This window comes from Gnatocerus cornutus, chromosome 9, assembly GCF_029298725.1.
Source record: "Gnatocerus cornutus isolate USDA-ARS CGAHR chromosome 9, icGnaCorn1.1, whole genome shotgun sequence".
Lineage (NCBI taxonomy): Eukaryota > Metazoa > Arthropoda > Insecta > Coleoptera > Tenebrionidae > Gnatocerus > Gnatocerus cornutus.
In genome coordinates, this window is record NC_142241.1 from 3,281,406 (window position 1) to 3,297,813 (window position 16,408).

At 33.2% G+C, this 16,408-nt stretch overlaps 2 protein-coding genes across 4 annotated transcripts; one reads left to right on the plus strand and one right to left on the minus strand.

Moving 5' to 3' along the window:
* Nucleotides 1-121: 121 nt before the first annotated feature.
* Nucleotides 122-15,209, minus strand: LOC148167829 (cationic amino acid transporter 2-like). 3 transcript variants are annotated; one of them, XM_088046787.1, is made up of 7 exons: nucleotides 15,150-15,209; nucleotides 9,383-9,608; nucleotides 9,023-9,151; nucleotides 8,745-8,900; nucleotides 1,487-1,591; nucleotides 391-1,440; nucleotides 122-345 (listed from the first exon to the last, which is right to left on the minus strand). In XM_088046787.1, the coding sequence occupies exons 2-7, from the start codon at nucleotides 9,606-9,608 to the stop codon at nucleotides 233-235; spliced, it is 1,779 nt and encodes a 592-aa protein (XP_087902913.1). In that variant the 5' UTR covers nucleotides 15,150-15,209; the 3' UTR covers nucleotides 122-232. The 3 variants fall into 3 exon arrangements, with proteins under 3 accessions (XP_087902913.1, XP_087902911.1, XP_087902912.1); XM_088046785.1 differs by lacking the exon at nucleotides 15,150-15,209 and adding an exon at nucleotides 15,044-15,134; XM_088046786.1 differs by lacking the exon at nucleotides 15,150-15,209 and adding an exon at nucleotides 9,826-9,858.
* Nucleotides 15,210-15,435: 226 nt separating this feature from the next.
* Nucleotides 15,436-16,248, plus strand: RpL27 (ribosomal protein L27). The gene is made up of 3 exons (XM_088046791.1): nucleotides 15,436-15,544; nucleotides 15,739-15,964; nucleotides 16,024-16,248. The coding sequence occupies exons 2-3, from the start codon at nucleotides 15,746-15,748 to the stop codon at nucleotides 16,210-16,212; spliced, it is 408 nt and encodes a 135-aa protein (XP_087902917.1). The 5' UTR covers nucleotides 15,436-15,544; nucleotides 15,739-15,745; the 3' UTR covers nucleotides 16,213-16,248.
* Nucleotides 16,249-16,408: the final 160 nt, after the last annotated feature.

A 16,408-nucleotide genomic window follows, 5' to 3' on the forward strand; every position in this document is an offset into this window, starting at 1 on the left:
TTGTTGCTAAGCAAAAATTTTGAAATTCCGGAATCCTGACTCATTGAAAAATGGGAAAAGGGGGGTAGCACCATTGCTTTTTTCGGATCTTATTTAAAATATAAAAATCAAACAAAACTGCAAATCTGTATACCAATATAATTGATACGGAGCAATAATAAATAATAGACATAAACGTAAGGTAACAATACAAATCAAAACATATTACATATATCACATTCTTGTAAACATGTTAAAACTTTGTAATTTCTTTACCCGAGTCGTTTTCTGTTATCGCTTTAACCTTCTGGCTAAGCTTCCCTTCTTCGCTGTGTTTCAGCCCGTAGAAGAAATAAATAAGAAAACCTGAAACAAAATCGTCAAAACTTATCAGTGTTGCACGAATCTTACCTATCAGAAGCCAAACCGCGAATCTAATCCATGTATCCTTGTCCAACTCTAACATAAGGTATAAATTGATAACAATACTCAAACAAGGAATAAAAGGAACCCAAGGAACCTTAAAAGACAGTTTAATTTCATCGGCGGGCTGCCGGGCGATCACCACCACCAAACTCAACATGATGATAGTCGCTATGATGAACAATGGTAAAACGTATGGTGAAACCAAATCGTCCAGAGCGTAAATTAAGAAAGCATCGAAACAAAGCGCAAAAATGGAAAACAAGATGATGCTCCAGTTGGTGATCTTCGCCGATGAGTTGCTGGCATTCTTGTTCATATTCAAGTTGAACATCTGTTTGAACATTCCGAAAAAGGTAAATTCTGCGTTTTGTTTGAGATCTGGGTAAGTGTCGTGGACTGGTTGGTACCGGAGGATTAACACGCAGATGGCGACGATGGTGTAGGCAAGAAGGGTGCCGATGGACATCATGTTGATTAACTGATCGGTGTTGAATAATACAGCCATGATGGCCACTAAAAGTCCGGATAACACCGTCGCCACCAGAGGAGTCTTAGTCTTAGGATGGATCTTCGCCAAGAACTTGAAGATTAAACCGTCGTTGGCCATGGCGTAGATGACTCTCGGTAATGGGAACATCGCCCCCAACAGACTCGTGCAAAGAGCAATAACAGCGCCGATGGTAACAATCCATTTGATGGCCGGCCAGTCTAACTTCTCGTAGACGTAAGGAAGAGGAGCATCTGGATTTTGGTCATAATAAGGCCACATCATCGTTAACACCGTCGAGATGCCGAAGTACGCAAAGAAAATAATAATTAAAGAGATGACGATAGCTAGAGGAATGTTGCGCTGAGGATTCTTCGCCTCTTCGCCTGTTGTTGCAACAGCGTCGAAACCGACGAAGCCGTAGAAGCATTGAGCTGCGCCGGCCATGACTCCGGTGATGCCGAATGGCATGAAACCGCCCTCGCCGGCTTCGGGGCGAACGTCTTCAGGGACTGTGTTGATATCGATGTTCCAGTTGGCGGGGTTTGCTGAAAGTTCACTGTTAGCTTTAGGGAAAGAAGAGAGGGAGGTTACATTTGATGGCGCCTGAGACAATGACGATGGTCACTGTGGTGAGGTTGAGGGCGGTGAAGATGTTGTTGAGACGGGAGGATTCTTTGACGCCGATGGACAAAAGAACTGAAAATAAAATAATAAACGTAATAAAATTTGTTAAATACAGACATTTCATTTATTCAAGCGGTGCGTGACACACTTATTTGGCGTACATAAGAAGCAGCCTTGACACCACATCCTACATATTTCATCATCATTTCATATTGTAGATAAAGAGAGAAAATTGACATTTGTTCACGAAATTTGCAAGGTGAGAATAACAATCCATAAAAATGTACAAAAAGTGACCTTAATACGTCCGATATTTAGTAAACAACTTTATAAGGAACGATAATTTAAGAAAAAATCCGGTTAATAGGAGCTAAATTAAATTCCTGACACTTTGGCCAATCGTCAACCTTCAACAAAAACATTTTTACATCAAGTAATCTCTTCAAATTTTGACACAACGTGAAAGTTATCCTATCATATCTGTTTTAATTTATTATAATTGTTAAAAGTGTTATAGGTGTATTGTAAATGTGCGCTAACATTGGCACAATTGAATTATGAACAACCAATCAATGTGCAGGCAAAATTGCAAAATCTTCAGCAGATTTTACCATTTTTTAAACCTGCCAACAAAGAGTTTTATAAATAAACTTTTAAAAAATTAGTTATTTTTACGATTTTTTAATAAAATTCATACTGAATGTCTTTGATTGTTAATTATTAAACTAAAAGAAAAGAAATTATTGATTAATTTGTATTGATGAATATCTCATTATTTATAATTAATATCATGGCGCTTAGTACGATTTTGAATTTCAACGTCAATAATTTTTTTCTCATTTGTCAAAAAGACAATATTTAAAAACTCTCAATATCAAACTGCAAGTTTATTAACAAAGCTTAATAATACAATTTTTGCAGTCAGGTTAATGTGACAATGTTTAAATAAATCTCAAAATATGTGACTTGCCGCTGAGCTCGTTATTTAGGTATGTCAAGTCTTTAAGGCCATGTTCAACGTTTTTCTCTTATGGGGAATCCCATGTAAAGTTCTGGGTAGTTTTCAGACTTAGTTGTATAGGTATCAATTCCGTTCAAAAACTCATCTGTTTGTAATACAATTCTGTAACGATTGGCCGAAACAAAAAAATAATAAAAAAAAAATCGGCAAGTTCTAATAGTTTAATAATTTGGAATTTTCAGACCATTCCATAAAATAGAACCTGTTCAAAATATCAAGTTTTTTCTTCGACCAAATTGTAGAGAATAAATTTGTGATGACATTGATAAAAAAAATTCTTAAATTACATAAAAAATGATTTAGTTATCTTCCCAGAACGATTACACGTTTTTGAATCTCGTATCGAAATATGATTTACGACTTACGTCTTAAGGGTAGATTTACGACTGTACCCTCATTACCACAGATTACATTATTTGGGGACCCAACCATCTGACCATAGCACAGACAAACTGTTTGAATCGAGTATAGTAAAGTTTTGCAGATAGAAATTGGTTTTTATGGCAGCGAAATAAAAATTATCTAGTCATTACCACAGCCCTCCGAGAGCTGACCGTACCCACAATAAATCATATTGTTCCGATATTCCACAGGGCCGGGATTGTTTACACGCTGAGAGGACTACCTGCGAGCTAGGTTGTAATAGTAAGGGTGGTGCCATCATTCAACAGATAAAAGTGAAACGGCAAAAATTTGTTAGAATAAATTCTGCTACAGATTAATGACGATAATATTTAATATTTCTAAATGCATTATCAGATCATTAAGAACCAATAGTAAATATAAGTAGGTACTCTAAAGTACCTACATATCACATGTCCAAAGATCAAACTGTATGAATGATCCAAGATTACAAAAAGTTACTTATTTTTTCAAAGTAGGTGAATTTTAAAAATTTGCGTTAATATTACGCTTCACTACACATTACGGACCTGGGCAAGACCAGCAGAATATTATTTATGACAGGGAATACTTGCGGTATTGCTCCATTGTTGGCATACTTAACTGCGGGACCCTACTATAAAAACCAATTTCTATCTGCAAAACTTTAACCTCAGTTGACATATACCTAGTAAACATTTTATGGCTTAAGTCAAACCACCCATAGAAATAAAACTGGGTGTTGTAAACTGCAGCCGGCAAATTTCTAGGTAGAGGGTTGACCGATGGTTGAATAGGCCCGGACTCATTTGGTGCTCATTTATCGCAAGGATTAGTACGGCCCTCTCATAATGTGGCCATAAAATTTACTAGGTATATGTCAACTAGGTTTACTTTACAGAAATTTTATATTTTATAAATACAGGATGCGCAAATTACGGTCACCCCCCTTAACTTGAAAGATAAAAATTTGCAATATTGCATACGACCAAACCGATTTTTTTTAAAGTTAATAGTTTTTGAGAAATCGTGTTTGGAAAATTTCATATTCGAAGCATGTTATCCTTGTCTAGCAGTGACATCTCTTTTCTCTGTACCAGAGAGATCTGTCTGGTAGGTAGAAATGCGGGTACCATAAATCAATTTTGTAGCCGAAGGAATAGTTTACAACTGAAGCTTTTGCATAAACACACAAAATCTTAAATTTGCCTGAAACAAGATTTTTCTCTTTCATTCAAACTGAACGTAGCTTTGAGGACAATCATTTCAAAATTTTGAACTTTATATCTGATGAATTAGGATTTTAAATTGTTTTAGAATAGTTTAGGTGATAAATATTTGCCTTTATCTTTATTTTTTAAGATCTCGAACAAATTTCAATATAAATCAAATTCAATGTATTTTTCCAAACACGATTATTACTCGAAAACTACTTGAGTAAATTGGTTACTGTTTTTTGCATATGAATCTGTTTAACGTGCACTATGTTAAATGCTGTATACAATTTTTGTAAAGTGAATATTTAATAACTTTTTGATTAATTAAATACGAAAACTTGGCTGAAAGCGAAATAATTTTTAGCATTTCACATGCGTAGACTTTTCAAAATTCACACATACGTATTTTGAGAACAACCAGACAGTAGTATAACGTCTTGTTGTCAAAATTATGACTTTGGTGTGGTGAAAAAACTGAAAAATTTCTCGTAATTTAAAGGTTTTAAAGGATATATCAATCACTAAAACAACAGAATATAATTACATATTATTTATAATTTAATTATTTCTAATTATGTTCACTATTTTTTGTTACATTTACAAAAATCTTGGACAAAATTCGAAGATCTCAGTTCATCTATTAATTCTTCAATTTTTGCAATTACACAAATCCCACCTTTTCGGGAAAAATTTAATTTATTTATGAAGATAAACATTAAATAATAATATTGAGATATTGTAATTATTAGGTTTCATGGGTGTAATTTGTAAAGTATCTGACTCTACTGTCAAAGTATTTAAGATTTACTGGCCATGGGTAATAATAATTTGGCCATCAATGCAGTCAAAACTATTAGCTATTGTCCTGACCACAAGATGATGGGAATAATAATCTAAACTACTCGGGCTGGGGTTTTAAGAAGTAGTTTTTATTTATGGTTTTATTACCGTAGTAAGCAGACTCACCATGGGTAACTCACTAAAAGAGTGCCGTCTACAAATAATGAGGGTTGAAGCGAGATGCTACATTTGACGTTTGGATGTTTAAAATGTTTCATATAATTTTTCCTTTACGCAGAATTTTGAAGCAGAATTTACCGTTACAGTTTGTTAGATATCCCCTTAAACTGATGAGGGTAACATTGCTATCGAAACGCGCGTCAGCATTCTTAGATAAACCCTAATCCAATATTGCAAACATTAGGTAAATTGCATCCGGTCAGGTTGCTCCATAGAGTCTTACCATTCAAAACAATTTTGTTTCGTTCAACATTTTTCATTCATTGATGAACTTTTAAATTCTAGTGAAATAAGAAAGAAATAAACATAAATAATAAAATATGTAATAAGAAAAATAATAATAAATTACTATTTTATTAAATTTTATTTTCTAAATTTTACGTCCAAAAAACGTGAAATAGTCGAGAAATTAATTCGTGTGTCATTGAAAGACTTTAGTTAAAAACATGACTATAAATTGAATGAATGTTCATACTACATAGTTGTTTCTATAATTTCATACTTCAAGCATTATGAAACTTTGTTGTGCTTGTACTTATTAGCACTTTTAATAACCCTCTTCTAATTGTGACTATTTTATTATCCTATGTGCGAAACAGGCAGGTACAAATTTTAGAAGAAATCCCTTGATTTACAACTTCCAAAGCTGGTCAAGAAACAGGAAAAGAAGGTACGCTTATAAATCAGCCTAGTCGTAAATTATCTGCAAAGTTCAGAGCTTCGATTGAAATTTTTTTAGTTTATCTCTCTCATAACTAGACCAATTTTATTGATATCGATTTAAACTTAGCGGAAAAGTGTTTTTGAAAGTGTTCTTTACTAATTCTAAGTTTAAAGATTCACAAAAATCGGACATAAACATCTATTCGTAAAACTATCCCTAAATTATCGAATTTTCAAGTCATTTAACTTTTAAATTATATGTTTTTTCCAATGTTTGATACTTAGTTTTAGAAGAAAATGTGAATACAAGCTGTTGAGAATAAGATCGCCTTAAGGCGAGTGCCAAGACATTTTTCTTATGGAGAATCCCATGTAAAGTATCGTCTAAATATTTCGCTTATTTTTTAATGTATAAGTTTCGTTCTTATTCGTCTTCACCCATTTCTCTTATGGGAGATCCCATGTAAATTAACGAGTAAATAACTTCTTTATTAAAAAAGATATCGACTTCAGTTTTCGAGTATAGATTTGTTACTTCCATTACTAAAAGACTGTTTTTTTAGTTTTTTAAAAAAACTTCGAAATTTTCTTGAAATTGAAGTTATTTGATGCACAATTTAACAGTTTTCCATTTCACACTATATTTGACTTTATTTTATTATTTTGAAAAAAGCATTACGTACACCATATTTCAACTGAATCTGTGGTCCAAACTTCAACACATACCCAAATTTTGGGACTGTACACGAAATTGTGTATAGGACTGTATCACCTAGTTACATTTTTACTTTTGTTGGGTTTGCTGTTAATATCTGAAATATTGACAAACACGTCAACCTGACAGAAACCAGAAATAATTTTTTATTTTGCACAAATTTAGAGACTAATGGTCAATGTTGTTCGTTACATGAAGAGCTCTTCCTGTCTTAATATTGTGACTGTAGGTTTAGTGTAATGAAACCCCCAATGTAACAGCAAACGAGTTGTAGTTGAATCTAGTCGTGTCAGTTTTTAACACTTTAAAGCCTGGAATAGATTAGAGAGAATCTTGCGACACTTTTAACGCGAGTTCTTTACACTGTTTGCAATAAATAATGCGAGTTTCTCTCGCGAGAATCTGGTGAGTTCTGGCTTTTGAAGTTTCTCACAGACCCCCTTATTTGAAAGAACAATCAAAAATGCTTGTATACACTGGAGAGAAAATCGCTCGCGCGAGAACTTTTTACTCACCGGGAAAATTACTTCGTGTATAATCAGTAAGTTCACAAAAACCAATCCTATTGTAAAAAATGCAAAACAAGTCAACTTTTAATTTTAATTGTGAAACTTTTGAATTTATATTTGTAAAATCATTTAGTTTTATACAAGTAGCACAACCTAAATTTTTATACAAATAATTTTGGTCGTTGGTATGTTATCATTTTTATAGTCTTGACACAATTTACGCCATATTACAACCATATAAAAATAACTGTTAGTGACAATTTAGACCACAAAATGTGTTATCTTTTTTAAAAAACGTAACTTTTTAACAGAATTCGGTTTTGAGCAGATTTAAGATCTGTTGGCGTGTCTAATCGCAGTTTTACCGAAGTGCACTAAGAGCTCGATTTCAAGTCAGTGACGCAAAATTGCGTTGACGCAGTTGCTAAGGTAGCATCACTTTGATTGGGGTTGCTAAGGCGCAACTCTGATTTAGAATGCCGCAAGTCAACATGAAATCGAGCCCTAATTTGGTTAATGATGATGAACAACATCAAATTTTGCAAAAATTTGTAAACGTAGAACTGGAAACACATCAGAACTTGTTGACTCTATTTTATACAAGTCTTTAAATTTAAATGTCAAATCGATAAACTATGACAAAATATTTGAAAAAATTACGAAGGCAGATTTACAAAAAAAATTGAATTTCTATACAACCATGTGGTCTATTCATAGGCAAAAATATGTGTTTTTTGGGTGCTTCAACAGACGGGCTCGTAGATAAAAACACGATTGTTGAAATAAAATGTCCATTTGCGGCGGACAATTTAAATCTTTTCCCTGAGAAAGGAATAGTACAATCATTTTTTTGCTATTTGCTTAAATTATACCGGCATTTTTACGTTTGTATTTTCTCTGTATGTGCTTTTAAATTGTCACCTACAGTTCACCAAACGATCTAGTGCGGTTATGGCTTTGACTTTTTAAATCGTTTACAGCCATCTTACCGCAAAGCTTCATAAACATAATTATCCTCAAGTGGTTGGGTCTCAACCGCAATAAATATTTTAACCCAGCTGGTCAGTCTTAAAAATCGAAACAATGGAATTCTCCAAAATACGTCTAGCCTAGCGCTTCATTATAATACAGATAAAACCAAACCACTTGAGGATGTTAATGTTTATGGGGGTTTGCGGTAAGGTGGCTGTAAACGATTTAAAAAGTCAAAGCCATAACCGCACTAGATCGTTTGGTGAACTGTACTATCTTTATCTTTTCAATGATAAAATAAGTAAGAAAGTACAGAATATTTTTAGAATTCATAGACGAAATCGTATTTTCTCATTCATTTTATTTCGAATGCTTAGTTACCAAAAGTTCATGCTTCAAGCTCTCGGACTAGAAGAATTGTTGCTTGTATTTGAACCAAAACAGTTATTAGAGATTTTACATAAAAGAGCAGACTTTGGCAAACCTATTGTACTTTAGTGGGCTGCAGAAACCCCTTGTAAATCATATTCGGTCTCAACTTTGCGGGTAATGGAGTGATTATCACTTTAAGACGTTTTATGATGTCTTCAGAGGGACCAAGCAAATTTGACAGCTGTCCGAATTTTTATTGCTTTCGAAACTCGGTTTAGGCGAAGACTCCTCTTTTTTCACCGATCAAATGACTTTGTTGCTAAAATTGGTAGACTAAAAACAAGAGATACTTTACCTGTGAGCAGCATAACAAATCCGAATGCCATAAAGTCAGGATAAGAAGCCATGAAAGAGATGTCCATTTTGGCCCAACTTTCCATTCCTTCTTTGATTCGACTGTCCGTCAACGCGTCTATGTAGCCGCTAAGCCCTCTGGCCACACTGGCAGTACCTAAAGTGCATGGTCGTTAGAACTAAAAGTGTAGGTACATCCAACACGGGCGGTAATTGTGACACTTGGGTCATAATAGTAGTTTTTTCGACCTTGGTGGACAATATACGATTGTTGCTTACCGATGGCGTACTCTAAAATTAGATTCCATCCTATGATGAAGGCAACAATTTCACCAACGGAGACGTAACTGTAGACGTATGCTGAGCCAGCTTTGGGCACTCTGGAGGCGAATTCTGCATAGCAAAGACCTGAAATTTAACATCAGTCAAAGGACCTTAAAAAATCGAAATTAAAAATGCTAAAAAAAATCCAAAAATACTTGAGATAAAAAACGAAATAAACTATTCAACTGAGTACTATTGACCCCATTTATGGAATTCCCAACAAAATAAAATTATGCAATAGGTACTACAGTGACTGCCTCGAGTGGTTAAAAAAAGCACTCAATGGAACCTTCCAGGACTTGAATTTTAATTTACCTGCTACAGCGGAAGCAACAGCAGCAACAAGAAACGAAATACACACAGCTGGTCCAGAATTGTTCCTCGCTACAGATCCAGCCAGCACATAAACTCCCAATCCTAGCGTGGATCCAACACCAAGGGCTGAAAGATCTATCAAAGACAAAACTCGGGCAAGGCCGCTGCTTTCACCGAAATCCAAAGTTTTTTTCCGAGCTAGAGAATTCAGGAATTTGTTACTCATCTGAAAAAAAAGAAAAGAAAAATTGGAGTTACAAAGATTAGAAAGCGAACCATTTTAAAGTCCGCAGGGGTGCTGTAAAATGTTAGTAATTTTGTCGACTTTATGATCTTATCGTAATGCGTTGACAAGTAACATTGCGGACACTCTAAATATAATTTTTCCGGTAATAAAAATTTCATTATGTAGGTACAAAGTATCAATTTTTGACCAAACTTACGAGGAAGTTGTCCAAGCAATTCCAGGCACTTACATTTCAAGGAGAGTCCTCGAGGTTAATGATAGGAACGTAATAATATATGTTATTAAAGAAACCGTACATCGACGTTTGATGCAAATATACAAATGCCACAATGGCCTGTATTAAAAATTTTCAAAAAAATTTTTCTTGCTCTTACATTTTTTTTGGATTTTGAGGATTTACAAAGAAGGAATTTTGAATATCTAACTCAAGAAAGTATGTCACCGAGACAACATGAACTTTTCCAAAAGGTTGCAAGGGTTAGAACCTTGACACGTACGTGGTTAAAATATTCAAAAAATATTTACAAAACGTGATGAAAATATTTGAACAATAATAGGAGTACTTATTTATTGCAACAGTGCTTTAGAAGAAGTTTTCTTGAGCGGATAAAACGCGACTAAAGCACGAATGCAATACAACGTTTTATCCACAGGTACAAACCGACATTAAAAGTACCTTTCGGCGAAAATCAGAGAGCTATGACGTGGCGCGCTGCTTGCTAGTCATTGTTAATAAAATAGAAGTTAGAAATAGAAGTTGCGTTGATTCTAACAGAAACTCTGAAGAAGCAGCTCTATGCAGCGTTTATAACCAGACAAGTCTAAAGAACATTACAAAAAAGAATTTGATGAATTTAATAACTGAAGAGAAAAACGCCAAGTAAGAGCGATCTAAAAGCGTGCAGACATTACAACTATCAAACGGCACAGTGGGTGGCGATCTTCAGTAATAACAGAAAGATTCCATATCAAATCATCATAAATCCTATAGAAAATTCAATAGAAATCTTCGAGTTCCAGGCAAGTACACAAATTCACAAATGCTTCTAAATCTTTGCATGTTATTTCTAAAAATGTCCAGAATAAGATATAAAAATAAAATAACAAAAAGGGATCTCTGATTCAAAAAAACTAAATGATTTGTTTAAATTTGATTTTCCATTTTTGTAACAGTAGAATAAACTGGAGAAAATGTTGGTTTATGATTGCTTATAAATAGTATATTATGGGCCAAGTGGTTGAAATTAAATTTCATAGTCGAGACATTGAAATTTTATTAGCCCCGAGTTGCATATAAAATTTTTTCTACACACATTTAAAATAAACTTTAATAAACGTTGTTTTTTGGTTTTTGTATTATACATATTTTTGTCAATAAGTTAACAAGATCAGGAGTTTTAATTATAAATTTGACTATGTCTTCTTCCGAAAGGGTTTTAAATTTTTAGGGTGATACATCAGATTTCCGTTTTAAACATGCCCGTAACTTTAAATATTTTAAAATATCGACGTCATTTTTGACAAAAAAATAGTCTTCAACATCGAGTACTGAGTACTCGAGTAACTACTTCTTTAAAAAATGATTTGCTTTGCTATTAGTTCTCTAGTATGTACACACATTTTCTAACTAGTGAACTAACTCTTCAATGTGGAAGGAATTAAATTGGAATATTCATCATCAATCTGCTTTTATAGTAAGTAAATCTAAGTAAATAAATATCGATATTGAACTGAATTTCACAATAAGAGCACAATTACATCGGAGAAAACATCGATTTTGAAAAATAGTAAATAAAAAACTCAATATAGCATATTTTATTGTGAAAAACAAAAATAAATAAGATTCTTAATAAAGCAACAAAATAATAAACACATACGAGAAAAACAAAAATAAATAAAAACTTTAAGTAATAAACAAAATAATAAGTAAATAAATTGTAAAAAAATAACAAATTCGAGATTAATAAGAATAAACAAAATTCTAAAATATACGTTGACAACCAACCAAACGAAATATCACCAAAATCAAGAGTGTGAAATAAGATACATACATCGAAACCGCAATTATCAATGTTTAATGATACATCGAACATAAAAATATATGTATTAAAAATCGAAGTTTTTTGGCAAAATCGATATTAATAAAAAATCGATGTAAAAGCCCCAGATTTATTTTATAGGTAATCGTATTTAAATAATAGCAGGCTGTGGATTCGCAATATCAAATAGTGCGATAAAGATTAAAGGCAAATTTACCCAATAATGTGTAAGCATTAAAAAATTGGAAAAGAAATGCAATTGCATTCTTAACAATAATTAAGAAAATTCGAAACAGTCTTAAAAAGTTACGAGTTAGAATTGAACTATGTGCTAAAACAGGTAATGGGTCAATCAAATAGTGGAAATGGGTTAAGGAATAAATTTCATTTCTTTGACATTTTTTGCAAAATTAAAAATAAAAAAGTTCTTTGTTATTTTTTATTTTTTTCGATTTTAAGAACACAGCTTGATAATATTAAAGTTTTAATTAAAGATTTATTTATTTTAAATTAAACAAAAAATATTATTCTTTTGTCATTTTTTTGTAAAATGAAAAATAACGGTTTTTTTTCCTCTTGTGGACTCAATCCGCATACTGTAGAAAAAAATAAACATAAAGTAACATTTCTCCTGTCAATAATTGAATTATAAAATCCCAGTAGTCCGAGCATTTCAATGTCAAGTGCATATCAATCACCGAAATCAACGTCAAAATGACTGATTTCAATGTAATGAGTAGAAAATATGAATTCCACCAGTTTAGAAAAAAGAAAATCATGCGAATTAATTAGAGATTTCGGCACAGATCATTGTCCTTTTATATAGGGTAATTATTTTTAATAATAATAATCAAAGGAAGCGTTGAAATTTCTGGATGTGTCATTTCTTACACCACACGATTTTTCATAAATTGAAAAAATGCATTTTTCGGAAGGATAAAAGTTAGCAAGAAATTTCTCTTGAACGACAACAATCACACTCGCGAAAACGGCTAAAACTTCTTCCGATGGTCGCAATCCATCAAATCTAGCCAAAATTAAATTTGACAAATGTCACATTTATGACCGTTAAAGGCATTGGCGTGTTATGTGGCAACATTTTGCTACTAAACAAATTTGTTTTCGTTGTATTAAATGTGGCTTCGATTTATGTTGATCGTCTATTTTGAGTGGTCATTCATGACGCAAAAGAAAATAGCATTCGTTCGGTGTTTTCTGTTACCCACACATAAATAATAACATCCCTTGACGCTAGTTGATTCTACGCTCATGTGTCAACCCCTCAATCAGTGCGAGAATTGACTAAGACTTACGTGCTAAAATGCTAAGCCACCTTTGATTAATATTAAAAAGAATCTCTTTCTACCAGTCTTACCAAATTAGGAAAAAAAAATAATTTGAGAATTTTATATTAATGACACCTTTCACAGTTTGAAATCTAGAAGTCTATAAAGTCTATAAAGACTTGCATTTATTTATACGTTTTCTTGTACTAAAAAACCACAGCCAACTTGATAATTTTTTAAATTATATAGATGTTAATCACGTGACTGTGGAGTGTGGTAATTTGCAAAAATCATTATTCTGTTCTGTGGTCACGTTTAATAACCATGTAAACTTTAGGTACTACGATAATTATAGGTCATAAAGTACAAAAAAAGTACACATCTTTTGTACCTGATTTTAAACATGTCCGAGCTAATCAAAGATTTGCAAAAAAAATTCAGGGTTCGCTCTAATCTGAAAAATTTTCCTCATCCGTTCCCAGTCACGATTAATTAATTTTACAATAACGACCGGATATTCGTATATGGTTTGATATTTTCCGTACCTGGCAGTCATGACGTTATTTCGCTTGCAAAAAAATCAATCAGAAAAATTTCCAAGATAATGAAATGCTTTAAAAAATTCTGTACAAGCAATAAACTAAACACACGACAATTTTTAGTGTTTTCCGGCTAGTAACATAAAAATTCCCTATTATATTAGGAAATGGAATAACAATAAGCAGTTTCACGGAGATCAAGCACAATTTTTGCCACAATTGTCCTTGGACCATAAACCAATGCAATCGTGAAAAGATAAAAACCAAGATTTCGATATCATCGAAGAAGAATTAAAATCGCCCACCGAAGCCTCAATGGCTTCCGGGGAAAACAAACACGACTTTCGCCAATATTATTCAATGTCTCAAAGAACTCCGGTTACATAGATTAGCGCACATCTCGTGTCGCTTTCATTTTCATTGTAGGTTAACGACACATTTTTACTTGACATTATGGAACGAGTCGCTGATTAATTTTCCTCGGCGCGGAGAGAAATAATTCCACTGGAATTTCCAAATTAGTGTAATTGCTGATTTACGTAGGAAGGTTGATATTCAGTCAACCTCAATTTGCTTTATTTCTCATTTAATATTTATTTTGCAGCGATTATATTTTAATTTGATTACATTATTTTTTAGTATCGGGCGTTCAATTAAAAACGGTTTTGTAAAGTATGTCTGTGATTTATCAGGGGTTCTGATTTCAATACGATTTTTGAGTTCAGTGAATCAGAACACTCGATAATTAGTATAATTATTACTTATCATTTTTTATCATACAGAAAATTTTAAAAACGTTTAGTATGTAACCTTCGCATTTATTATACCTGCCTTCACTTTTTATCAACAATGTAACATTAAACTAAAATATTCTAACAATATACCTACGTGAAAAACTGAGACGTCTATTGTAATATCGCGAACAACTCAAGTAAACAATAATTACAAATGGAATGTATTTCGGTATTGTGCTAATTACCTTTGCAAATTAACTTTTACGTCCCCAAAAAAGACTTTAAATATTCATAATTATATTATACCAGTAGGTTTTATATAAATGGTCAGAGTAGAAAGTTCTTAGTGAGTGCTTGCTTTTTATTAAATAATAGCAATGATAACCTGTTTATTAATGTGCGATATTTCGCATACTTCTGAGTGGAAGTGGGGTTCACATATTATTACCTAAAATTTATCAAATATTTTTAAAATCATTCATCAAATTTTAAATAATTGGGTCTTGATGTAAAGGTAAGGAATCTGACTAAAGCTGTGATTTTTATCAGATTTTTTATTCAATTGATTTTGGATATATGAATTTTTAAAAATCAAGCCTCATGAAGAAGAAATTCGAAAAAATTAAATGTTTGTTTCAAAAAATGTTAGCACTCAGTATAGTAAAATCTAAACTGTTCACCGGTTTCGTTGAAATTGGATCAAAAATTACTCAAAATTGTCGGACTGTGTGTCGCGCTTCAACATCCCCTCAGGAGCAAAAAACCATTTTACTCCCTCGCTGCTTAATATAGCGTCATTTAATGAAAACTACTCACTCTAATTTATTGCAAAAAATCCTCAACAAACAATAAAAAAATCCTGACGTTCGCAAGTACATAAAAACTCCACAAATTAACGAACCGCAATTAAAACCGGACGCACGTTGTAAGTAATATCGACAAGGTGTCCACCTTATAACATCGCAACAGTAACAGGTAGAACTCAATTCAGCAAACTGACTCTATGTAATCATTGTTAATCACATTTTGCGTCCCCCCTTTTGCTAACATTGAAATACAAAGAGAGCAAAAAAATCCTAGGCGAAATGTTGACCAGAAATTTTAATTGTTTTCCATTTAGGAACGCCGACAAAAAACCAAACCGGACGAAACTAGAAAAAACTTTACAAACGTGCGAAATTTAAGCTAATTATTACGAGGGTCAACATTCAATACTGCCGATTCGAATTTCGCGCGCAGAGGTGAACAAATCAGTTGTTCTGGTGATAAAGTAAAAATCCCCAAGTCGGTCTTCTGGTCTGTGTTGTTTTACTGCACGTAAGTCAAACTTGAATAATTTTGCTTTATTTGGGTCATCTGCGGGGTTTTGGGGCGGAAATTCGTTTGATTTGCCCCAAATTGCTCGTTTTTTCTAAATATCCGTGTGATTTTCCAAATTGTGTCTCGTTTTAGTGAAGAAATGCGTACAATATGAAGTGAGGTTATGTCACTTATTGAAATTTTTGTTTTAGAGTGAAAATGGGTAAGATTATGAAACAAGGTAAAGTCGTGTTGGTCCTCGCGGGCCGATACGCAGGACGTAAAGCCATCGTTATCAAAAATAACGATGATGGGACGTCGGACAAACAGTATGGACATGCCGTAGTCGCAGGGATTGACAGGTACCCCAGGAAAGTCAACAAACGCATGGGCAAAGGAAAAACACACAAGAGGTCCAAAATCAAGCCTTTCGTTAAGGTAATTTTGTTTTATTGCCACGTCAATTGATTTTAAATTTAATTTAATTTTTGTTGTAGATTTTGAATTACAACCACCTGATGCCCACCCGTTACTCGGTGGACTTGACGAACGACCTGAAAATCGGTCCCAAGGACTTGAAGGACCCGATGAAGAGGAAGAGGGTTAGGTTCCAGACGCGCGTAAAATTCGAGGAGCGGTACAAGTCCGGGAAGAATAAATGGTTCTTCCAGAAGTTACGTTTCTAATTATAGCTTTTTTGAATAAATTGACATGGAAAACTATCAAGTGGTGTATGTCAGTCTGTTTATTATTAGATATGTTTGTACATACACAAATGCCTTAAATAACAAGAAGGTAACAATTTTAGGTTAGAAAATCCTACATAAAAACAATTTGATCAAATAATTTCTGCCTTAAAAAAGAATCACAGCATTTTAACAG